Source organism: the organism of the source record quoted next, unplaced genomic scaffold (genome assembly GCF_019419815.1).
Source record: "Pyrus x bretschneideri cultivar Hongxiangsu unplaced genomic scaffold, Pyrus_bretschneideri_v1 Contig16, whole genome shotgun sequence".
Lineage (NCBI taxonomy): Eukaryota > Viridiplantae > Streptophyta > Magnoliopsida > Rosales > Rosaceae > Pyrus > Pyrus x bretschneideri.
In genome coordinates this window covers 4,270,630-4,295,530 of record NW_025999457.1, presented here as the reverse complement: position 1 = coordinate 4,295,530, position 24,901 = coordinate 4,270,630, and the positions used below count along the sequence as shown (strand labels likewise).

The window sequence follows — 24,901 nt, the reverse complement described above, 5'->3', positions numbered from 1 at the left end:
TCGGGTCGTGTCAGAAATTGCCAGGCCTACCCCACACTGCAGAGACCACTCGTTTTTTATTCCACACCCCACACCCCACACTGCAGAGACCACTTCGTTTTTTAATTCCACACCCCACACTGCAGAGACCACTTCGTTTTTTAATTCCACACCCCACACTGCAGAGACCACCCATTTGTCAACAGTCGAAGTCAACTCCACTCCCCCTATCCCAACCAACACGCCCGGCATTTTTCTCTCCTTTCACTTTGTTCCTCGCTCCCACAAACTTTCCCGTTCCCCCAAAAATTCCATAACCCAACACACAGACATCTACCTCTCTCTATCTCTCTCTCCTCCTTCCACCTGAAAAATCACATATACTAAGTATACATACAACAAATCTCTCTCACACTATCTTTGTAGCCGGAAAATGAGCAGCTATGGCCGCCAAACCACCTCACTTGTCCTGTATTTCAATTTCCATTTCTTCTTGTCTTTCTTCTGCTACCTTCCTGTTCCTGTGGTGTTCTCTGCACTATCCTCAAACCAAAAAACCGCCATGATCGATCTCTCCAACAGCCTCAACGCTTCTGCTGGTGGTGCTGTTTCATGGGACGTCAACAAAGAACCGAACCCATGTTCGTGGAAGGGAGTCGGGTGCAATTCCTCGACCAATTCATCAGTTATCCGGATTTCGTTGTCCGGGCATTCTATATCTTCCTCGGAGTTTCTGCCGCTCGTTTGTCGGATTGAGTCTCTGCAGGTTCTTGATGTGTCCCGCAACCGTCTGACCACAATTCCGCCTGGGTTTATCTCAGCTTGTGGAAAGCTTGGTGAGTTGAAGCTGCTCAATTTTAGCGTGAACAATTTGGTAGGTCCTCTGCCCGCTTTTGTTGGGTTTTCGGCGTTGGAGGCTCTGGACTTTGCTCGGAATAACTTGAGTGGAAACATTGACTCCGAGTTGGACGGGTTGGTCAAGCTCAGAAGCTTGAACCTTACCTTCAACCGTTTTACTGGGCCTGTTCCAACTCTTCTCGGAAAGTCTAAGGTTTTGGAGGCGCTTGAGCTTTCTATGAATATGTTTGATGGTCCTATCCCTGATGAAATTGTGGGATATCCGAATTTGACTCTCATTGATCTTAGCGTAAATCAGCTTACCGGGATTATTCCTGCTCGGATCGGAGAGCTCTCCAAGTTGGAGGTTTTGATTCTTTCGGCCAATACGTTATCCGGCGGAATCCCACAAAGCATTTCCGATATCACAAGCCTTTGGAAATTTGCAGCAAATTCTAACAATTTCAATGAGAAGATTCCTGATGGCATTACGAAGCATCTGAAAAACTTGGATCTCAGTTATAATAAATTGAGTGGGTCGATTCCATCGGAGCTCTTGTCGGCAAGGAATCTGCAGACTCTGGATTTGTCGAATAATAGATTAGAGGGACCGGTACCTGAAGTTCTGTCTCCGAGCTTGGTGAGGTTGAAACTGGGAAGCAATTTGCTTGATGGGAAGATACCTTCTGCAGCAATTGCAACACATGAAAATTTGACCTACTTGGAGATGGAAAACAATAAATTGATTGGATCAATTCCTCCTGAAGTGGGCGATTGCCGGAAATTGGCGCTGCTGAATTTGGCTCAGAATCGACTGTCTGGGGCTTTGCCGCCAAATTTGGGTAACCTTGGCAGTCTTGAGGTCTTGAGACTTCAATCGAACCATTTGAGTGGGGGAATTCCAATTCAAATTACTCAACCACCCAAGTTGTCCGTTCTGAATATCAGCTGGAATTCTCTCAACGGCTCAATACCACCTTCAGTTTCACAAATGCAGAGTCTTGTTAACATGAACTTACAAGGCAACAAGCTCAGCGGTTCCATTCCCGTCGGTATTGCCTCCATGAATTCTCTGATGGAACTCCAACTTGGACAAAATCAATTAAGTGGTGACATTCCAAGAATGCCGGCGAATTTACAAATTGCTTTGAATCTCAGCAGCAATCTTTTTCAAGGACATATTCCGGAAACTCTTTCGAGGCTCAGTGGACTAGAAATTCTGGATCTCTCAAATAACAATTTCTCAGGTAAGATACCTGATTTTTTTACTACATTGGGAGCCTTGACGCAGTTGTCACTTTCTAACAATGAGCTCTCTGGAGAAATTCCGAAGTTCCCTTCTTGGGTCATGGTCGACGCACATGGGAACAAGGGTTTGATTAACAGAACAACAATAAACACTCCACCCCAATTGGAGAAGAAGAAAAAATCATATGCAGTGACAATTGTTCTTGCCCTTGTAGGAGCTGTGGTCGCTTTTGGAGCGATCACCATTGTTGCCAGAGGAAGAACTTGCTGTTCCTGAGGTCGTCCAGGGCAATCTCTTAACTGCAAATGGTATTCATAGATCAAACATCCATTTCACTAAAGCGATGGAAGTAGTTTCCGACCAGTCAAACGTTGTGCTGAAGACTAGGTTTTCAACTTACTACAAAGCCATCATGCCGTCTGGAGCAAGCTACTTTGTCAAGAAGCTCAACTGGAGTGACAAGATATTCCAACTGGGCAGCCATGATAGGTTTGCCAGGGATTTAGAGGTCTTTGGGTAACTAAGCAATTCCAATGTCATAAATCCTCTGGCCTATGTCTTGACTGGTGACAGTGCTTATCTGTTCTATGAATTTGCTCCAAAAGGAACCCTTTTTGATGCTCTTCGTGGTATCTCGGGTGATGACATGGATTGGGGGAGCCGATAAAGTATTGCAGTTGGAGTAGCACAGGGTCTTTCTTTTCTTCATGGGTGCACTCCAAGTCCAATACTCCTCCTTGACTTGTCAAGCAAAAGCATTTTGCTCAAGTCCCTCAAGGAGCCTTTGATTGCAGAAGCTGAGCTCTTGAAGGTGATCGATCCTTCAAAGAGCACTGGAAGCCTTTCTACTATTGCTGGTTCTGTTGGCTACGTTCCTCCAGGTAAGCAGTTCTGTGATTTCTTCACCTTACAGTAACATAATATTGTTTCTCAGAGTCATCCCCGACTTGTCAGTATACCGCTTATTTAAGTAACTTGCTGGATTTGGAAGTAACTGTGTCTGAATATTTGTCTCTGTTCTGTGGTAACAGAGTATGCATACACTATGGTTGTAACAATGGCCGGGAATATCTTCAGCTTTGGGGTCGTTCTGCTGTAGTTGCTGACGGGAAAGCCAGCAGTTAGTGAGGGGATTGAGTTGGCCAAGCGGGTCTTGAGTAACTCAGCGCAGCAAGATAAAAGGGATCACATTCTTGATTACAGTATCAGCAGAACATCAACTGCTGTCCGAAGCCAGACGCTTGCGGTCCTGAAAATTGCTCTCGCTTGTGTTAGTGTATCATCCGAAGCAAGGCCAAGAATGAAGAGTGTGCTTAGGATGCTCCTCAATGCAACATAAAGCAACGCGGCATGATTCAACGTCGTATATGAATACAAGTTCCATGCATAAGATGGGATGAACCTGAAGCTTTGGTCAGTTCCTACAACTAGAATATCAGTCGTTCGATGTAGTTAAAAGCTTATCTTTCCATAGAATATATGGCAACTATAGGAAGTAATGTATCATGTAGAAAATTTATAAACTGAATGCGAATATATAAACAATGCGCTGCTTGTACCACTGCTTCATGTTCGTTGAAAATAGGCACGATACATACGAAGTCCTAAAAACATTTTGCGAGTTGGATTTCGGTAGCAATACGTTTGTATCATGGATACGCTTGTTAAGTTACAAATACATACTACTACAACCTCAATAACCAGTTTCATGCAATAGCCAACTCTAAAAACCGGAAAACGACTGAGAAAAAACAACGGCCGCCTCGCTAAAACTTTGCAATGAAAACTTGGTATGATAAAAACCTGGTCGAAGCAACGTGGCTAAAACTTTGCAATGAAAACTTGGTATGATAAAAACCTGGTCGAAGCAAAAAGAGCACGGTGCGCTTATGTTCAGTGTAGCATATTGTCGAAGACTCACCCTATTGAATAACTCTTTGGTGACTAACACTCCAACATGGTCGAAAACACAATTGAAAATATCAACAAGACAATCTTACCACGGCAGCAAAAGCTCGTACAAGCTTTGCAACTGTGTAATGTCTATCAAATGAAATCCAATTAAATGAGTAGATTTGTGCGCCCTGTTGGATAAAACCCTTTCCGGTACATCACTTCTACCCATCTCCTTGCTTCAGATGTCCTCCCATGTCTAAGAAAACCTTCTACTAAGGCGTCGTAAGTCCATCGATTAGGCTCATAACCTTTTTGGCACATCTTTTCGAACAAAGCACAAGCGTGCTCCATGTTGCTTTGGCTTAGTCTTCTAATCAACAAATTGTGTGTGAACACGTCTAGCGGAAAGCACATTTCAATAGCTTCTTCCAAATTCCCAATATCTCGGCTCACCTTAATCTGACCAGAAAACGCACCAATGAGCAGACCAAGCATTGAACGATCAGACATCTCATTCCGCTCCTCTCTCAGCCGTACCCAAGACTTGTAGAGCTCTGGAGTTTTCAGAGATTGCAACAGAAGTATGTTACCGGTAAAGGATGTAATATGGCGGCCGACTTTCTCCAAGTCATTTATGAGATTTACTGCCATATCAAATTCTTTATTCTGGCACAGCAACTGTATCAGAAACTCGTAACAGTCATCGCTTGGAACCACTCCCTTCTCTTTCATTTCCATCAAGAAGTTAACTGCAATTTCCGCCTTTTTGGCTTTGCATAGACCAACGATCAGGGTGCTGTATAGCCTTCTCCCCATCACCTTTCTCCTCTGGTGCAGATCATTGAAGAAGTTCAATGCATCCGAAATTCGTTGACTCTTCAAATAACTCTGCAACATAAGAACATCGGATCTCACATTGGGATGAATCCCACTCCGCTCCATCATCTCAAATACTTGTCTAGCCAGATCAGGCCTTTTGGCATGCCCAGCTCCGTAGATGAAAAAGTTGTATATATCACGGCTGGGTTCCCTACAAGACAACTGCATCTCCAACAAAGTAAAAAATTGCTTATCTGGATTTTCCATATCACAGAGACAGCAAATTACATCTTTGAACAGTTTACGAATTGGTAAGTGACCCTTTTCTTGCATTTCAATCAGAAGCCTGGCAGCAATATCCCCCTTGCTAGACCTGTTAAAACCATTTATCAAGCTAAAATATGTCTTCTTTGTAGAAACCTTATTAATTCTGTTGAGTTCCGCATGTACCAAATAACCGTCTTCTACCCTCTCAGTACTGCAAAGAGTTGTAATGAACTTATCAAATGTATAGTCACTTGGCATAAAGTTTCGTTCTAGGGCGAAAATAACCAACTCTTTCATCTTCTCGAGCTTTCCCTCTCTGCACAATGAGTCTGCCAGAATAGAAAATGTTTTCCTACCTGTAAAATACCCTTGTTCCATAGAATGCTTCAACACTCGATAGGCTTCGTCAATGCTACCATCCCCACAGAAAACATTGATCAAATAGTTGTAAACCATACTATTAGGCGTGAGCCCAAACTCGGATCTTGAATTATACAACTCAAGTGCGACATCCACCATCCCCGCTTTGCAGAAGAAGCACAAGGCAACATTCATGGTGATCTTATCAGGGGAAATCTTACCCTCCTTCATCTCCATCAACAAATCACAAACCTCCTCGAGGCGATCCTCCTTCAAAAGCCTACATATCAAAGTATTGTACCTAAAAGCATCAGGTACATACCCTTCCAACGACTTCTTGTTCTGCAAAAACTCCAATGCTCCATCCAACCTCCCAGCCTGAACAAGATCACGCATCCACACACTATAAACACTCTCCATGAAAGCCACCCCAAGGTCCTGAAACTCCTCGACTAATTGGCCAGCATGCTGGAACTTCTTCTGCTTACAAAGGGCGTCCACAAGGACACTGACGGCATGGCCAGTGACCGGCTTGCCGTCAGACACCAATTGACGCAAATAGGCTTCAGCTTGATCGAGCAACTTCTGCTTACAGAACCACTTGAGCATGATGGAATGGGTAATTTCGTTCTCGAAACCCCTCAAAGAAATCTGCTTGGCAATGACCTGAACAGCATCAAAGCAACTCTCCTCCACTAGAGCATTCAAAAGGACATGGTAGGCAAAGGAATCGAGGTCGAGACCCTGGAAGCGCATTTTACCAAACAGTTGGAGGGCAATGTGGGGCTTGCCGGCGACGGCGTAGCCCATGACCAGAGTGTCGTGAAATCGGACGGTGTGGGCGTACCTCTGCTTGCAGTAGTTGGAGAGGAAGTCGAGCATGAGAGACATGAGCTTGGCCTTGGAAAGGATCTTGAAGATGGCGTTAAAGGTGGCGCGGGTGTGGCGGAAGCCGGGCTGGCGGCCGGCCCAATCAAAGAACTTGAGGCAGGAGAGGACATCATGGTCGTTGCTGCCGTAGCGGAGGACCTCGAGGACGAAGGCCTCCGTGAGGCGGAGACTGAGATGGGAAAGGGCCAAGTCGGCGGAGGAGTAAGGGATATTATAGCGCAAGGGGATGTCGCCGTCGCTGTTAAGGCGGCGGTCGGTGGTGGCGGCCGCGTCGCCGTCGGTAGAGGATTTGAGGATGAGGAAGATGCGATCCAATAAAGCGTCGTTGCGAGTCTGGAACCACTCTTTGAAAGAGAGGACCACGTCCCTCGCCGGAGTCATGCGGGCCATGGTTGAGAAAGCAGCGGCGGCAGGGGAACCGTTGGGGCTGAAACTGAAGGAACAACAAAAGCAATAACAACCACCGCTGATGCTGCTGCTGATGGTAGCAGCAGCGGCGGCGGCGGTGGAGAGAAGAGAATTGGCATCGAGGATGGCGGCGGAGGAGGAGCAAAGGGAGCAGTTGGTATTGGCCTTGGATTTGGCTAGATTTCTGAGTGAAATAAGCATAATTACTACTGTATTATTAATCTGTCGATATTGTCGACCGAGCTGCTGCAGCTGCCGAACCCAGCGCAGCCTCAATTGGTTTCCCTCTTCCCTCTGCCCGTTTGCCGGTCCTGGTTTAAAATATGACGGGTTTTATAAGCATTTGAAATTACCATTATGCCACTGTCTCAGAAATCCAAGCACTGCCGATTTGATGAGCTGCGGAAGTTAATAGCATAGCAACGAGTCAATGATTCTTATGTTACAAAAGAAGAGTATCTGTCGATTTCGCCCAACATTGTAAATAGTGGCGATTACCCTTAAACTTTTATAATTAGTCAATGAGTCTTTAATAATGTTTAATTTTTAAATTTATTTTTCAATTTATTTTGGTTACATGGTAAATGTTTGAAGGCAATAAAACAGGAGAATTTCAATACAAAACGGTTTTAATCTTAACATTTAACGCTAGCAAGATATACATCCAATGGTTCAAACTAGATTATGCGATATTATTCTTTCACGAGGTTATTCTTTAACGAGGCACTTTCTTACTTTGATCTACTTCTCCGAGCAGTAGAGAATAGATTTTAAAAAAAAATATAAACTGTTCCGACCATTAAAATATAATGAAGAGTAAGACATTCATGTCACTCAAATAATTTTTGGAAAGAGAGTTAGCTCAAGTTTCATAGATGATACATCCCAAGGAACATACACTCATTTGTCAGCACAAATGCACCTGTTATTCACGCATACACACGTATAAAAATAACTTACAGAAGAGGAAGATCCATCGGCAATCCAAAATAGCAATTCCCACTCCATCAAATGCAATTTCTCATTCCTATTTCCGCATGAGGGCCGCAAGATAACCTTTTCGAAGTTTTAGTAACAACTTCCTGTTAAAATCATAAAAACAAAGATTGATATGCATATATGTCAAATTATGATTCGTATTTTTTCCCCAACTGAGTTTTACAGAAACATTTACCCTAATACAGCTTGAGAATGTGCTTCTTTCAATTCCTTTAACAGCAATTCTAAAACCGAACCCAGCATCGTGTGCATTGTGCCATACAATCTCCCTTGCAATCAACATTGAAACCCAATACTCTTGAATTTCGAAGAAGGTTTCGAAGAGATTTCCCTTTATTCCCCATTCATTTTCCAATATCTGCTCATTGGTTTTCAACTCCCGTTCAAGTTCACAACCAAGAACCTCTCGAAACTTTTTTAGCAACTTACATAGGTCATCGTCGGAAAGGTTTAAACTCCGAAGATAGTCCAGTGTTTCGTTTACAATCTCAAACTTTGGTACTTCCGTCTTCCGGTTTTCACCCCAGTAAGGTGAATGAACCAGGCCAAATGCTTTTCCAAGCGTCTTCTCTCCCTCTTCAATGCTGATACCAAATGCAGATGGAGCTTCCCGGCATGTTTCCCATGCCTTCCTCTCTTCATCTTTCAAAGTCGAAATTTCAGTCTCTGCAGTTGAATGTAATACCCATTTCTTGGTAGACAAACCTGACGAGCAAGCTCCCCTGTTTCGATTTGGCAAAAAAATTAGCAATCTGGTATTTGGTGCGGTATTTATAACATCACGCTGCAGCAACGATGATCACAACGTTACGTCATATTACGAAACATCGTGGATTATCACAATATTATGTCATATTTTTCCCTCAAATGGCAAGAAATCTAATTCCTTTCCACCTTTTCCCTAAAAATTCAGTCTTTTCCGCCTTAAGAAAACTAGAAAACACACTGATTCTACCCAAAAAAGGCCTATACCATTCCAAAGAAACTACGAAAGCATAATGTCTCTTAGTAAATAAAGATGCCTGCGAAGATGATATCACCAAATCCAACATTGCTTCTCTGAAAGCAGTAAGACAACGAAGGAAAGGATGATCAGCTGCCTCTGCAGACACTGAGTTTGACAATGAGAAAAGCTGCTAGAGGATTAAACTTTACAGTACCTATCTTCTAACCTCAACGGACATAAAAGCAGATAACTTATCAACTTCAAAAACATTAAGTTACTCCAGAAGTTGAGATTACAACCAACTCGATAGGAAGAAGGGACCCAAAATCTAGCTATGTCAATCTAAGATTCAAATCGAACAAAAAAGGGAAACGAAAACTAGCTAAGACTGGTGTTTGAGACTCACAACTTCAAAACCCTTCAAGTTTCAACGGATACTGTGATTCCAACCCACTCGAAAGTAAGAGGGAGGACCCAAAAATTAGCTATGACAACTGACAAGTAAACAAAACTCAGAACCTCAAACCCATTCCGGTTTCTGTGTTGAGAGTTCAACATACAGCATCGATAATCAACGGTGTTATACAAGTAGAGTCATATGACCTAACATTTTGAAAGTTTCCATGAAATGGTACTCACAGTTGAAAAGCAAAGGCATGTTGCAAAATCATTGGTTAGCAATGGCGAAGCTAATGACCTTCCTAGCATCCCGGCACTGTCAAAAAAATACAACAACAATAAAATAAAAGGTCAATAGGGTCAGAAAAACAAAACAGCTGACATATGGTTAATCCAAAAAGTGGAACAAACAAGGGAACACAGACACCAGAGCATTTTGTTGTTGTACTTACGAAACTAGCACTTAGTTTAGTGAATTGTACATTTAGGGTTCGTTTGATAACCATTTCGTTTTTAGTCTTAAGTTTTCATTTTCTATTACTAGATATATATAGAGAAAGCGAGAAATGCACGAACAAACTACAAGACTGAAAACAAAAAACTAGAAAAGAAAACCTACTTGAAAATTGTTTTCAGTTTTTTGGTTTTTGGTTTTCGGGTTTGCATATCATTTCTTTGTGCATTTATTCCACATTCTTCCCACCACCCTTCCTCTACATTCATGCATCCTTTCGTCCCAGTATTTTCCTTTCATTGCCCTCCAACCAAAAGTGAAAACTAAAAACTAAAAATGAAACGGTTATCAAATAGACCAAGAGCATGCATCGTTACAATTTCTCACCTGTCAAAAGACGAAATTATTCCAACATTTCTCACTATGTACAATAATGTTAAGCTCGTAAAGTTAAAATCACAATGACAATCAACATTTTCCCGAATATTTACATTGACAGTGGTACTAGCTTAGTATTCTTTTCAATAACTCGAGCATGCTAAATTTACTCGGAAGAAGAAGATGAACAAACCAGAAAGGACAAGGAGGTGCCTCCTCAATTCAACTAAGCTTCTATTTAGGGAAAAGATAGAAATTAAGGTTTGGTTCTAAGGTCTGGTTCCACTTTGTATTCGAGGGATAATTACACAAATGCCTCTACGTTTGACTCAGCAAGTTGGGTATTTTACCACCTCAATCTTGGGTCGCATAACAATCGTATATCTCATCCTTAGAACATTAATATGTGCTCTTAATATTGTTTATTAACTTGATTGTCGAAGAGCTTTTGGCTCACAGGTGGCCAGGCTTGCATGTGCTCAACCATCCACGACAGTGTGCAAATTGATTTTAACAAATTCTATCATCTCCAATGGTTGAGATAAAGCTTAAAATTTAATCTTTAAACCCAATCATTGAGCTAAAATAAATCTTAGGAAAAGAAAAAAAAAAAATCTTTTTGGGTTAGATTATGCTAAGAATTAAGCGTGTCCTATGGACCCATCAAACCATCCAATGCAAGTGGGTTGTGCACGAGTGAACCGAAAGCCTCAAATCTCAATCCACCCTCCACACGTGCGCTACACGCCAAATTGAAGCAAGCGGGGCCCACGTGGATAGTGTTGTTGAAGGAAGTATGATTCTCTCCTTCTTATTCTCATCCTCTTCCCTTCCCTTCTCTTCGCATATTGTTTTTTGTTTTATTGTCCTTATAAAAAAAAAATTGAATATAAGATGTTGACGTAATTTAATCGTGACCGTTCAAATAGAAGAGAATGAAAAGGAAGAGAGATTAGGAGGAAGAGAATCCTCTTCCGTTGGCCACACCCCAACAACTTGAACTTGTTCAAAGGTTCGAATAATCTGACCGTTTGTAATCCAACAGTCAAAGATCAATTATTTTTTCTTTTTATAATCCAATGCCGGTGATCGATGCGATGAAATCTAATACTACAAAAAAGAGATTGATTCAACAGCTAAAGCAATTTAAAAAAAAATTATTTAAATCAAATTTCACTCAAGAAGAACTGTATAAATATCTCTGTATTTGTTCTAGCATCCACAAAAGTTCAAATATCGAAATTTAAATATTTTTAAATTAAATTATAGAACTTACTGAAGGTGACAATAACCTTGTGGTTCTTCTTTAGATTAAAATATAAAACAAAAACAAACCTCCTTTGTTCCCTAAACCTTGTAGTTGGACTTGCAGGACGAATCCAATTCAAAATAATAAATAATATTTGGGATAAAGAAATTAATTTTACTAGTTACATTTTTTACACACCAGAACTAAATTACGTATGTGGGTGAATCAATTCAACCAAAAATGATAGATTACAATGGATTACATCATGCCCGTGCCTTGATTACATCTGAGAACGATGCGGCTCAACTGTGTGTCCACGATCCTTCGATACATCGGCATTCATTTCCTTGAGCTGCTCAATTACGCCAAGCAGAAGATTCTTCCAACTCCACATCTTCTTCCCACCAAGTAGCACTCTGCATATTATATCACATCTCATTCAGTTAGATTTCAAGCCATTATTCTTCCTTAAAAAATCTGTTTTTGCATTCGAGTTTCTAAACAATTTGAGGGAGAAAAGAAAACCTTTACGATAAAAGAAAACGTTTAAGATAAGGAGAGCTAACCCTGTAGCCTCTACGAAGAAATTGCAGCGAGCTTCCTTGTTCCTCTTGCAGTCCCAGGACCCTCAAAAGTTCTTCTTTTGTCTAAATAGTACACAAATAATCAGCCTTAAAGCATAACAAATTATGTCTAGCAACTAACAGAAGGTGACTGATGATTGGAGGTTTAGACAGAAATATACTTCGCCCAGAGTAAAGCGTGTTGCACTCTCTGCTACGCAAGCATAAGAACCATCGGCTTGTTTTAGCATTACCTGCCAAGGCCCTGCACAAAATGAAGAAAAAAACGAGACAAATACCCATTGAGAAAACCAGAGGATTTTCAGAAAAATAAAGTGCCAACAATATCATGGTTAACAACACAAACAAGCTGATTGTATAGCAGAACCTTCCTGGATAAAGAAACATTGACAAGCGCATTGATATTGAAAAACATAAAATCAATATCAAACTAAGTTCTTACCCATACCAACTGATGAGGAGATAATTTTAATAACAGTTGTAAAGAAATTACAAAGGGACAACCAGACACTTAAGATTAAGATTTTATAAACCTCCAGTGAGAATCACATAGCACATAGCTGATTTCGCCTTGTTTTTCAAAACAGAAAAATGGAAGTGTTGTATATACTAACTTCTAAAACGTACAAAAAAGGATATCAGAGAACAACGATTATATTGATAAATAAAATGTTACTAGCAAGATGAATATTTGTCCCTCGCCACCGCAATAATAACACATCCAAGTACAAACGTTAATTACAAGTAAAATCAAGACTACCCCATACCAAGAAGAATAACACTAAGTGTTAGAACAAAGATGCACGCAGACTCTGCAAGTAGTACAAATGGTCCCAAAATAATCAAATTCTAGACTGTTGGAAACAAACAAGAATAAATATTTCTTGACGTGCTTATAACGGGTTAGGTTTGTGATCACGATTTGCAAACATGAACAATACATTCTTCATCAAATCCAAACAGGCATTAATGTTGAGAAACCATTGTCACATGGATAATAGGCCTTGCGTAAATTAGCATAACTTAAAATAACTTCTGACTATTCTTTAATCATTCCTCCGAGAACTTATTGTCTAATCTAAACAATCCAAGTAATGTGCTCCAATTTATGTGAGAAGTTAGATTATAAACCTTAATGAAAGTGATCGAGGATAGGATGAGGAATAGACAACAATCAGGTGGTAAAATTTGTTAAAAAGAAAACATATTACATACCAGGGTATTGGCGAAATAGTGCTCCACTGTAATTCACTATATAAGGCGCTACTGCTACTGTCTTGAGAGTTAGCAAATAAATGGTTACCAAAAATTTATGTTAAGAAAAAAGATTATGAAACGCAAATTAATTGTATACCTTTGAGTAATCTCTTATTCGGATATAGAACACTGGTGTAAATTGAGAAAGAAAGCGATAGTGCAAATCTTTGGTTGGAAAGCCAAAAAGGCCCAAGTCAGCACTGCATAATTAACAAATTCTAATGTAAGATGAAAAGTATATTTCTAAAATAGCAAAATCAGATTTCAATGGATGGTCAATTAGGATTACCGCAATGTGTCTAGTTCAAGATTAAATAGAAGTGTTGGGGTTGACATGGCAAATGTTTCCTGCAAATCCCAAAGAGTTAAAATGAGGCAGCAGCAGCAGCAATAATACTTCACACAATAATTGACGGATTCGATAACACCAGCCACACAATTCTCATGATTTAAAATGTGAAACTGTCAACTTCAGAACGCAGATACTTCAAGCTTATAACAAGATGATGACACCTTTAGACTCGATGACAGAATTGGAATAAGATTATGTAGCTGGGAAACGGCATATATACTACACCTTCACATTTTAAGATGCCCAATAAATCAAATTATCAATTCAGTTGTACATGGAATTTAGTAAATACGTAAAATAAGTGCACTTGTGAGTTGAACTTGAAATATGCATAAGACTACATGTTCCTAAAACCACAGGCCTCGGATCCAGTAATAGAGGGAGTACATATTTGATAGATCACTAAATAACCAGTGCTAGCACATTCAATTTCTTGACCTCTGTAATTTTCAAGTTCATAATCTTGAAATGGCTTAGCAGAGTTTTGTGAGTCAGTTTCTAGATTTTCTAGATTAAACAACTGTTTTTTTCGATTTCAAAAGATAAATCTGCAGCACTAGAAAGATTACTCGTATCAAACTAATCTTACCGAAATATATTGACTGGGAAATATCAATTAATATAACTAGCATGCAAAAGTTATGACACCATAAGAAACCCTTAAAAGTTTTCAAGTCCAAAACCATAGTTGATACTTATAGAAGTATACAATCATCAAACATAAAACTCATATATATAAAATAAAATTTAATGGTAGGAACGAGCATTCATCTATCAAATGATATTGAAATCATCATTGCAAGTCACATTCAAAATGGTTGAGAGAACTAACAAAGAGGAGACCATACCACATACTTCTCAATTGGAGCAAGCTCACGAGTGCTACAATTTATGAATATATAAAGAGAGGGAGGCTGACTGGATGCCCAGCGACCTGCAATTGTAAGATATAACATAGCGATGAAAACTAGTACTCCACGGATAAAATGGATCATACGTTGAACAAAAAGAAAGCAATCAAATTAGCATGAAAATCATAAGTTGAGATGAAATTAACAAGAGGAACACAAGCATTCATTTGAAGAAATAAACAAGCAAGCATTTCAGTCCTATATTATAAATTAATAACCAACCTTCATTTTCATCTTCAAAGTCAAAATCAAGTGTGTCCCTTATAGATTGGAAGAACTTGGTGACTGGACCACTGGGGACATCATCCAGGGAACCTATTGTTATATCATCGAGCTGAAAGGAAATAATCAAAATGAAAACAACGATTCAGAGAGCTTAATGTTGAACGGTAATCTACTTACTCAAGAGCCCTTTTGGCAATATTTCACCTTTTCTTATGATTGAAAATTTATTCTCAATCACTAAATCAATTCTGAATTCGTGGGGTGAGGAGATCTGATGCATTTAAATTACACAAAGAAATTAGAGAATAGTAAAATTCTGAGTTATGTTTTTACTGAGTCGATAGCCGTTTTGAACTGCTCAGAGGCCCTGCGCTTTTCTGGCTTATCAGGAAACACCTGAAGATAGAAATTTTTTAGCATACTCTTCAAATTGACAAAATAAAATGTCCATGTGAAACGAAGATTCTTCTTACAATGCAAGCTCTTGTTTCCCTTATTTCTTTGAGCTTCCTTACAACAGCCAAGACAAGTTGTACGTTTGCATCAATGAATTCATCTGAAGACCCCTTTTACATATTTAGGAAGTTGAGAAAATTATGTCTCATGTATTCAGATTGCTATGTGTCATCAAGAAGCTATATCACTGTAATTGATAAGATGAAATCAAAGAACAATGATTTGGGGCTAAAGTACAGCATTTTTTTCTTTGGGGTTGGGGCTTAAGTGTAGCATAACTTTAAAGTTTAAGTAGTGAGAAGAAAAACAGAACACAAAAAACAAGTAACACTGATGACTACATAGAGTGGAAACAGTATGCATCTTATAACGAACTACTGGAAAGTGAACAGAATCTTTAATAAACAATAGCATGTGGCCATGCTGGGTCATCCTAGTAATCTAATAACTTGGTAGCAAAAAGAGATACCTTATAAGAGATATGTCGCTAGGCAGGGGACTGGAGGCACAAGCTCGAAAATATAAGGTACATGAAAAAGAATAAGTATTAGAAGGGCAAAAATATTATATCCAGTCAAGCTTCTAAACAATAAGAAACATACCAAAATGCTCATCCAAGTGGAAAGACAGTTTGGAATCCCAAAGAAAAGAATGAACTCACATTATCTAGTAGTCTCTAAACTGCATAACATTCTTTTAACAAACTTCCATAAATATTCTACATTATTATTAGCATTTCCAAGTTAATGTGCCCTTTATCATGCACTGTCTTAACCAAGTTTTTATTTCGTCAAGTAAGTTTCCCGAAGCCTTGTTCTACTTCTTTGTTGCCCCATTACAAGAAATTTATAACAAAAGATAAAGCGAATCAGTCCAAATGCACCGAAAGAGCATGCTCACAAATGAACATTCTAAACTGGGTTTTACTAAAACCATTCCAAGCTAGATTAACCAAATGGGCACCAAGAAACCACTCTGAAAATTACCAATTTCCCATGAAACAAACAAAAGTTAGAAACTTCAAAATCTTCCATAACTTGTCCTGCAATTTCTCTCAAAACTCAGAAATTCTGGTCGAAATAAACGTACAAAGAGCAAGAGGACTTACGGGAAATCAATCTCCAAGCGGGTCTTCCCGTCTTCGAGAGCATAAGCAAGCGATCTTGCAGCATCAGTAACAAGAACTTCATAGGACTTTGGCTTGTAGACTGCAATTCCAGACGTTGGATCGGCGCTCGAAGCCGAAGAGGCCTTATCGACGCACTTGATGCTTCTGCTATTCGATGGAGATTTCGGAAGCGCTGGAGAAGTTGAGAAGGCGGAGAGGGTGGTGGCAGTCCTGGGTAAGGAAGAGAGAGAAGTGTGAGAGAGAATTGAGTGGTGAGTTGGGCAATAAGGAGAGAGAATGCGAGGTGTTGATGACAAGGCCATGGCCATGGCCATCTCAGTGTTTGGGGGATTTTGGTGTGCGGGAGAGAGGTGGAGGGAAAAGAAACTGAAATGGATTATTAGACGAATGATGATAAGGAATTTGAAGGACTCTGCTCTTGCTCCCGCTGGGTCCTCACAGGTTAAATTTGATTTTGACAATTATTAGATATATTTTTATACCACCCATTATTTTGACAATCATTGGTTTTCGTCTTATCGTGTTGTAGGGAAAGGAATTGGCTTAGCTTTATAATAATATAGATTAAATTTATTTTCAATGAGAATCGAATTTAAGATATTTTATTTATAAATAAAAAAGATATTAATAGATCGTAATATTATAACATGTTTTGTTGTATTAATAAAGAAAAAAATTATATTCACGCTCACAATTTGTTGTATTAATCGAATTTAAAAATTATTTTTGATAAGAATCGAACTTAATTTCATCAAAAACACTTTCGGTAAAAACACCAGGTAGATTGGAGGAGATTTCAATTTCATCTGCTCACAATTTAACAGTTTACATTGCTATTGTGCTGTTATAACCCTCTTTTTAGTATTCATGCTCTTCCTTCAGATTCTTCCCAAACAGAAAAAATAAAAAAAGCAGAGAGTAGTCAAATCATATATAATTTGTGGGAGGACTCCCCAGCGTAGAGAGAGGGGACTGAAATTAATGATGCAATAATGGCTCAGCAGAGGCAGTCAGGGCTGGAGCGGTTGGGATTACGCGGCCACGATCCCCACCATTCCAACGGCGGAGGACTACCGGATCACCTCGCCGTAGGGATCCGCTCCGCTCCCCACAAGCCCGTTCGGACCCGCCGATCGGCTCGATCCGACAAAGGCCCACTTAGAATCTCCTTTGTCGCCGTCGTCCTCGTTCTCTCTCTAGTCCTCGTTATCACTCTTCTCGCCTACTATTACCTCTCCCGCAGCAGCGGAGGTATGTATGTTTTGCTTTTGCTTGTCAATTTTCTACAATAACTTTCTGTTTGGTTTCCGGGAAAATGGAAGGGAAAAGAGAGTTAGTAGTTAGTTTGATAGTTGTCACTTTGCATGACTGGTGGAGACTGCCTTTGTTTGGCTGCTGAGAAAATATAGAAACAATGATCACATTCTAGTTTTCTTATTTGATTTCGCATTTCTGTTTCGGAGAGAACTAATTGTTTCTCCAATAAAAGATCTGTGTTACGGTTCATTTGAAGTTTTGATTATGGAAGCTGCAGATTTGAGCTAAGCATATGATCATGTTTTGTTAAACAGAAAGAGCGAAACATTCGGAGAAAAAGAGCTTGTCACTATGTTTCACTTGCATTCTGAGTATTTAATGTGCTGGTTTGATTGTCGATAATATACAGGAAATGAATCAACCCAATTAATTGTTTAATTTCCTTTCCATGGTTGTTGAAGAAATGTTACAAATTACGCCTTCACCTTTTTGCTATGATTAATTCAACAGTATGGGGTTATGGAATTATATGGATTCTAGCTTAGCATCAAGTGATTGCTTTTTCGTGTTGGTGCAGAAATAAATAGTTATGCTGAGGAAGACAGCTTGAAGAATGATCCTGACTTTCTCACAAACGTGACACGGACGGAGACTTCTAAGGTCCTTAGGTTTGGAAAGGGTTCGGTAGTTCATGGCCGAGATTCTAGGTATTGGGATAAAGATGATAGGAGAAGGGATGAAGATTATAACGGCGATGAGGTGGAGCATAGTAGTGCAGGTGTTAGGGATGAATCCACATATAAGGGTGATGTTCCTGTGAGTGTTAAAAGCAGTGACAAGAAGTCCTCAAATGACTACTTAACTAAAAGTTACAATAGGAAAGGGGGATTGTACAACGAAGCTGGGCGCAATGAGTTGAAAGTTTATGAAGCAGAGTATGAGGCCTCTCTGAAGAACATCCAACGGTATAAGGATGAAGATTTGGATAAGCAAAAGGATGAAGATTTGGATAAGCAAAAGGATAAAGATTTGGCTAAGCAAAAGGATGTAATTGATGTTGATGACGAGTATGATGACGGGATTGATTTTCATGAAACTCACTTGGATGAATATGATGGTACAAGACATCAGAATGATGACCATTTTGGTGAAGAAAAATCACATGATGAAGATGGTAGAGATGTTCCTGATGTTGGAATTAATGATCAAAACGTTCCTGAGAAGGTTGATAAAATCTCCGCCAATTCATTTGAAAATGACTCTGCTCAGCACTCTGGAAACCTGGATGAAGTTAGCACAAAATCCAGGCATGTGAGTGTAATTTCTGGTCAATCTTCAAGAAAGTCACGGTCCGGTACGAAAAAGAAAGCTAAGCGCCGCAAATACTCTGGTAAATTATCTGTTTCTTCTTGTAGATTGGTGTGTGCGAACCATGTTTAATTACATTTATCTTTCATTTATTGATATTGGATTCATCTTGCACTAGTGAAATGCATCTTGGCTTCTTCTTCTGGATCTAGAATTCATTTGCACATTTGGTCTCATGCTCTTTGCATGCTATTGATTGTAAATTAGAATCTCTATGAAAATCAGAGAAGTACTCCTTAGTACAGACAAAACAGTTAGATCTTATTTCAAATCATAGAAGTGCTACTGAGTGCAGACAGAACAGTTAATTCTTTTTGCAGCTGAGTAACTGCATAATTTCAGTATACTGGTATAATATGGAAGTGACTTTTCACCTACTCCCCATACTATACAACAATATCAAAGCCTTATCCCACTAAGTGGGGTCGGCTGTACGAATCCTAGAACGCCACTGCGCTCGGTTTTGCACCAAGTCTTCCGTTAGCTTCAAGTACTCCATGTCTTTTCTTAAAGTCTCTTTCCATTTCTTCTTAGGTCTTCGTAGGTCTTCCTCTACCCCTTTTTCCTTGATCCTCAGTCTCGTAATCGCATTTTCTAACTGGAGCATCTGTAGGTCTTCGTTTCACATGTCTAAACCACCTTAGCCGATTTTTTTTCATCTTATCTTCAATTGCGGCCACTCCTACTTGACATCGAACATCCTTATACTTGATTTTTTTTTCCTTTCTTGTGTGCCCACATATCCAACAAAGCATTCTCATCTCGTCAACACTTATTTTTTGCACGTGTTGATGCTTGACCGCCCAACATTTTGTACCATAAAGCATTGTTGGCCTTATTGTCATCCTATAAAATTTTCCCTTGTGCTTTAGTAGCATAGACGGTCGCACAACACACCTGATGCATTCGTCCACTTCATCCATCTAGCTTGTATTCTACGGTTGAGATCTCCATTGAATTCTCCGTTCTTTTGCAAGATAAATCTAAGTTAATGAAAGCGTTCACTCTTTGGTACTTCTCGATCTCCAATCCTCACCCTTATTTCATTTAGAACCCCATTCCCACTAAACTTGCACTCTATATACTCTGTTGTTGACCTACTTAGGTGAGGACCTTTAGATTCCAACACTTCCCACCAAAGGCTAAGCTTCGCATTTACTCCCTCCTGTATTTCATCTACCGGCATTGTATCATCTCCAAAAAGCATACACTAAGGGATATCATCTTGAATATGTCCATTAACTCATCTATTAACAATGCAAAAAGTTAAGGACTTAAAGTTGAGCCAATGAACCCTATGGTTATGGGAAAGCTTTCAGTTCGTCTTTCATGAGTTCTTACTGCAATCATTGCTCCATCATACATATCCTTTATTACTTGGATATATGCTACTTGTACCCTTCATCTCTAGAATCCTCCAAAGAATTTCGTTTGGACCCTACCATACGCTTTTTTCAAATCTATAAAGGCCATGTGCAAATCTTTAATCCTTATGTGTATCTCTATGTCGTTTCATCAATCTCCATAAGGGATAGATTGCCTCCATAGTTGAGCGCCCTGGCATGAATGCGAATTGATTGTTTGAGACCCTTGTCTCTTGCCACAGTCTATGCTCAATTACTTTCTCCTCCCAAAGCTTCATTGTATGACTCATTAACTTAATACTTCTATAGTTCATTTATGTCACCCTAATTCTTGTAAATAGACACCAAAGTGCTTTTTCGCCACTCATTTGATATTCTTCGTTTTCAAAATCTTAAAAGGTTTGTGAGCCATGCTATACCGGTCTCTCCAAAGACCTTCCACACTTTGATCAGTATACCTTCGGGACCCACTACTTTTCTATGCTTCATCTTTTTCAAAGCTACAACCACTTTTTTTTTCCTAGTAATTTCTACACTCCCCGTACTATATGTCCTTAATTTATTTCGATTACTATGAAAAAGGAAAAGGAAGCCGCTAGATTACTACAGCGTTCTCAAGTTGTTGGTAGTCCTATAAAATCATGACCGTAGTGTTGAGTCCTTAAACTTCATTAACCTCAAGGGAACCGATCATGGTTTTGCTTAGTTAATTTTTACGGTTCTGTATCAATACATTTTTGGCTTCGCAAATTTGGCATGTCTTAAACTTATACGTATTGCCAGTCCTACATGCACTAGGTGGCACTGGAAGAACAAAACTTGAGCTTGGCAATGATTGTTTGATGCTGCTCCTTATGTATAAGAACTGGTTCTGTGAATCATGATATTTTCTTTTGCATGTTCTCTTGGAGTAACAAATTTCAGGTGTTTTATTTATAATGTGAGATATTTCTATAGATGTAGAAAGTGGGGTTGTTTGGAGTAAATGCTGTGAATTAGACCATGACTGGTTGGAAGAGCCATTATACCTGTTTTTTTCTGGCTTGGGTTTTGAAGGATTGTTTTATGCATATAGTTGAATGCGTCTTCATGACAGGAGTTGTCCTTCGATCTAGCAACTTTAGGGGATGCTCCTTGTTGCTGCTGTTGTGTTTTTGACACGTCATAATGAAATTCTTCAGGTTCCTCTTGTGAGATGAAGTTTTTAAACTCTAGTGCAATGCTTATAGAGCCTTTAGAAAGTCGAAAGTTTGCAAGATTCAGCTTGCAGTATACTGAAGTAGAGGACAAGACTGAAGGAGAAGAGCAATGGGAACCGAGATTTGCGGGACATCAGTCTTTGGAAGAACGGGAAAATTCCTTTATGGCACGTGATCAAAACATAAAGTGCGGCTTTGTTAAAGCTCCTCAAGGATCCCCAAGCACTGGATTTGATTTGGCAGAAGATGACACAAATTACATCAGCAGATGCCACATCGCTGTTAGCTCTTGTATCTTTGGAAATTCAGATCGCTTGAGGACACCTTACGATAAAATGGTAAGGAGGTTCATTTTTTATGGGGGGAACAATTTTTTACTGTTCTCTTAAGGATGTGATTGCATTTGTTTGATGTTCTCCAGTTTTCATATCATCTTTCTTGTCAAGAAAAAAATAAAAAATAAAAAATATGTTTCATATCGTCTTTGTCAAGCATTGGGCTTTTAGCATCCATTGACACAGGAGTAAATTGAAGTTTTACGCCATGACATGTTAAGCTGGGTTTAATGAATGAAAACTAAAGGGAATATGGACTATTACTCATGTCATATGTAAGTGAAATATGGAACTATAACTCATAGGATTAACAGTAGACTTTATACCTTTTACACCATCTCATGCCTTTTGCTTCTTGTCATAACTTTTACAATAACTTTTACACCTACCAATAAATAGCAATGTTTCGGGCCCTTCTCTTATTACATGGTTGTTCAACTCTCACATGATAGAGCAAGTCCAGTGCATTTCTAGTGAGAAAAAAAAATTCAATTACAAATCTCCAAGGCTTGTGTTGTTCACATACTGAACTTGTGGAATATAGTGTCTGCTGTGTACCGTGATTAGAGTGGAACATGGACCTTTTTATGATCTAAACTTGCAACACTCTTTTAAGTTGAAATTCAATGATGTGCAATGTAGACCAACACATCAAATGTAACTTTGGGATTGAGCTTGATTCACTATTTGGGATAATCTCGGACATTCTTCACTTCATCAGGTCCACTTTATGCTCAGTAGGATTTTATTTTCCCATATTTCAGAGTTGTGATTTTTCTTGTCCCATGTTCTGGTTAAATCACACATTTGTTTATATGATTCTAATACTTGCGCTGGTCTTCTTTAATGGTCTCATACCATCCACTGGAAATTTCCAATAACAATGCAATTTTTAGTTTGTTAATTATTTTTATCTTTATTCAGTTTAAAAAAAAAAGAAAAAAGAAGGGAAGATTCTTTGATTTAGGCATAAAGTTGCAATAAACGGCATAGCCAACAAAGGGGAAAAGAAATACAGAGTAAAAAAGAATGGTGACCCAAGCGAAGTTCTCTTGATTTCAGGTCTCTCGTTTGTCAAGGAAGAATGTTTGTTTTGTTATGTTCATTGATGAAGTTACTTTGCAAACCCTGACTGCTGAAGGGCGAACACCAGATAGGATGGGTTTTATTGGTTTATGGAAGATTGTGGTGGTGAAGAACCTACCATACACTGATATGCGGCGAGTGGGAAAGATACCAAAACTTTTGCCTCATCGCCTTTTTCCTTCTGCAAGGTGAGACTTTGACTACTAAAATGTACTAATTGTCATGTTGTAGGTGGTTAGTTATATTTAGTAGCTGCCTTTAAAGGTTGTAAAAAAATGCTAACTTTTGTGTGTATGCATGTTAGTTGTGTAGATTATGTTGTGCGTGTGCATCTGTGTGTCCATTGTAGTTATGAAAAACAGTTATTAAATGTGAGTCATTACTCAAATATTCTGCTCTCAGTAATCAAGTCTTACCGAAAATGATTCACATCTTGAAGAAAACTAGGAAGTGTGACATTAAGCCAACAACTGAGGAGCGATGTTCAAAGAATATAAGCAGCTGCATATTACTACAATAGGACTTGTGCTTTTGTACGCTTTGCTTGTTGGATTTGTTCATTTGGTGGGTGGTGTTTTTCCTTAGCTCGTCTAATGCCCTTCCATAAATTTTCAGGTATTCAATCTGGTTGGACAGTAAATTGCGCCTCCAACTTGACCCCTTAGTCATATTGGAATACTTTCTGTGGCGAAAAGGTCATGAGTATGCAATTTCCAATCACTACGACCGACACTGTGTATGGGAAGAGGTTGCACAGAATAAGAGATTGAATAAGTATAACCATACTGTCATAGATCAACAATTTACATTCTACCAGGCTGATGGCCTAACAAGATTTAATGCCTCGGATCCCAACAGGCTTCTTTCCAGCAGTATGATTTTATTAAATGAGAAAAAGAGCGTGTTTCATTATAATATTTTGACTGCAATGCACTTGCTTGTACCAATCCATGACATAATTTGTTTTATCACATCTGCAGATGTACCAGAAGGGTCTTTTATCATCCGGGCGCACACTCCAATGTCAAACTTATTTTCCTGTCTATGGTTCAATGAGGTTGAGCGTTTTACCCCTCGTGATCAGCTAAGTTTTGCATTATACATACCAGAAGTTAACAAGGATGAATCCGGGAAAGCCTTTTCATCTTAACATGTTCAAGGTATGATTGGTTATAGCCAAACTGAATATAAACTAAGTGAATAATTTCGATTTGATTCAATTACTGTAAAATTACCTCTCCTCACCACAACCGACATGAGGTGAATAGTAAGAATAACGGTGCTTGGATGCCTTATGGATAAGGACTAAGAAGTTATTCTCCTCACAAGCTTATGTGGGTAAATCCCAATTCACGCATCAATCTTGTGAGGAGGAATACTCCTTATGCATAAGAAGCCAAGCATTTTTCTCTTACGAATAGAAAAAAGGGGCGTGGATTGGATATAAATTTCTGCTTCTCTTCTGTCAATATTGCAGGATTGCGAGAGGAGAGCCATAGCTAAGTTGTTTCGCCACAGGTCAGAAGAGAAGAGGAGTATTCGGAAAAAAGCAACAGAGTAGAGTTTCTTTGGCTTTTCTGCAACTGCTTTATACAAATGGTGTTTGGCCACGCTCCACTGTGTAGAAGTGCCGACTGACTACACGGTACACAGAAATTTTGCACTTTCAGTGTGAGAAGACTATAATGATGATTAAATTCTCTTTTTCCAGAGAGTTCTTGGAGGTGAAGTAAGCGTTGCTGCGGCTGCTTTTGCTGCTGATTCCACTCTTTCGAAAAGAAACATAACCCTGCATGCAAGCTACATTGGCTTCTTGGTTGTATTCCTCTCATTTTTTGATTCGTTGCTCCCTATCTGGATTCTGGAGGCAAGTGAAGTAGCGATACGCTTACGGCAACCGACACTGTATCCAAATCATAGGTCGATTCATGCATTTTACACCAGATGGATATTTTTCGGTCTCGTTGTTTTTGTAATTGCTCATTCAAGCATGTACCATATGCGTATATTCTTTTAGGCAATACAATTCATTTCTCTGAATTGACCTTGCTGAGCCACTTTGCCCTCACTTTTTACTTTAAAACCCGTATTTCGGTTTAATTTGGGAAATACTGATTCAGTTCGATCTTCGTCAAGTTGAAGCTCCCTCTACCTTTCGGTTTAAAAGGCTATGGTGGACAGAACTGTTTTCCCCTTTGCACAAAATTATCCAAAATATTTTCTTTCATGGTCAGTAATTTCATGAGA

General features: G+C 39.3%; 4 protein-coding genes and 1 pseudogene across 4 annotated transcripts; 2 read left to right on the top strand and 3 right to left on the bottom strand.

Moving 5' to 3' along the window:
* Positions 1-255: 255 nt before the first annotated feature.
* LOC103937721 lies at positions 256-3,626 on the top strand (annotated as a pseudogene).
* Positions 3,627-3,930: 304 nt separating this feature from the next.
* LOC103964110 (pentatricopeptide repeat-containing protein At1g71210, mitochondrial) lies at positions 3,931-7,094 on the bottom strand. The gene has a single exon (XM_048581018.1). The coding sequence runs from the start codon at positions 6,905-6,907 to the stop codon at positions 4,127-4,129; it is 2,781 nt and encodes a 926-aa protein (XP_048436975.1). The 5' UTR covers positions 6,908-7,094; the 3' UTR covers positions 3,931-4,126.
* Positions 7,095-7,929: 835 nt separating this feature from the next.
* On the bottom strand, positions 7,930-9,309 carry LOC103964109. The gene is given in 4 exon segments (XM_048581213.1): positions 7,930-8,039; positions 8,042-8,489; positions 8,728-8,816; positions 9,291-9,309. Coding segments are annotated over 4 exon segments (666 nt in total).
* A 1,849-nt stretch (positions 9,310-11,158) lies between these two features.
* On the bottom strand, positions 11,159-16,359 carry LOC103937724 (protein LPA3). Its single transcript, XM_048581212.1, has 12 exons — positions 16,025-16,359; positions 15,389-15,415; positions 14,934-15,030; positions 14,794-14,856; positions 14,458-14,569; positions 14,173-14,258; positions 13,262-13,320; positions 13,070-13,172; positions 12,931-12,991; positions 11,877-11,959; positions 11,698-11,778; positions 11,159-11,547 (listed from the first exon to the last, which is right to left on the bottom strand). The coding sequence occupies exons 1-12, from the start codon at positions 16,357-16,359 to the stop codon at positions 11,488-11,490; spliced, it is 1,167 nt and encodes a 388-aa protein (XP_048437169.1). The 3' UTR covers positions 11,159-11,487.
* A 489-nt stretch (positions 16,360-16,848) lies between these two features.
* On the top strand, positions 16,849-24,694 carry LOC103964107. The gene is given in 8 exon segments (XM_048581016.1): positions 16,849-17,296; positions 17,880-18,692; positions 21,216-21,571; positions 22,631-22,842; positions 23,270-23,526; positions 23,635-23,750; positions 23,752-23,814; positions 24,132-24,694. Coding segments are annotated over 8 exon segments (2,160 nt in total). The 5' UTR covers positions 16,849-17,037; the 3' UTR covers positions 24,216-24,694.
* The last annotated feature ends 207 nt before the right edge of the window (positions 24,695-24,901 follow it).

Bases quoted from the DNA above. Each gene is read 5' to 3' on its own strand.
- LOC103964110 (XM_048581018.1), bottom strand. From the start codon at position 6,907: ATGCTTATTTCACTCAGAAATCTAGCCAAATCCAAGGCCAATACCAAC.
- LOC103937724 (XM_048581212.1), bottom strand. From the start codon at position 16,359: ATGGCCATGGCCATGGCCTTGTCATCAACACCTCGCATTCTCTCTCCT. The intron at 15,031-15,388 runs AAGGTATCTCTT...CCTAAATATGTA, and splicing joins CCTAGCGACATATCTCTTAT to AAAGGGGTCTTCAGATGAAT. The intron at 13,173-13,261 runs GTAATCCTAATT...TTAATTATGCAG, and splicing joins CTTGAACTAGACACATTGCG to TGCTGACTTGGGCCTTTTTG.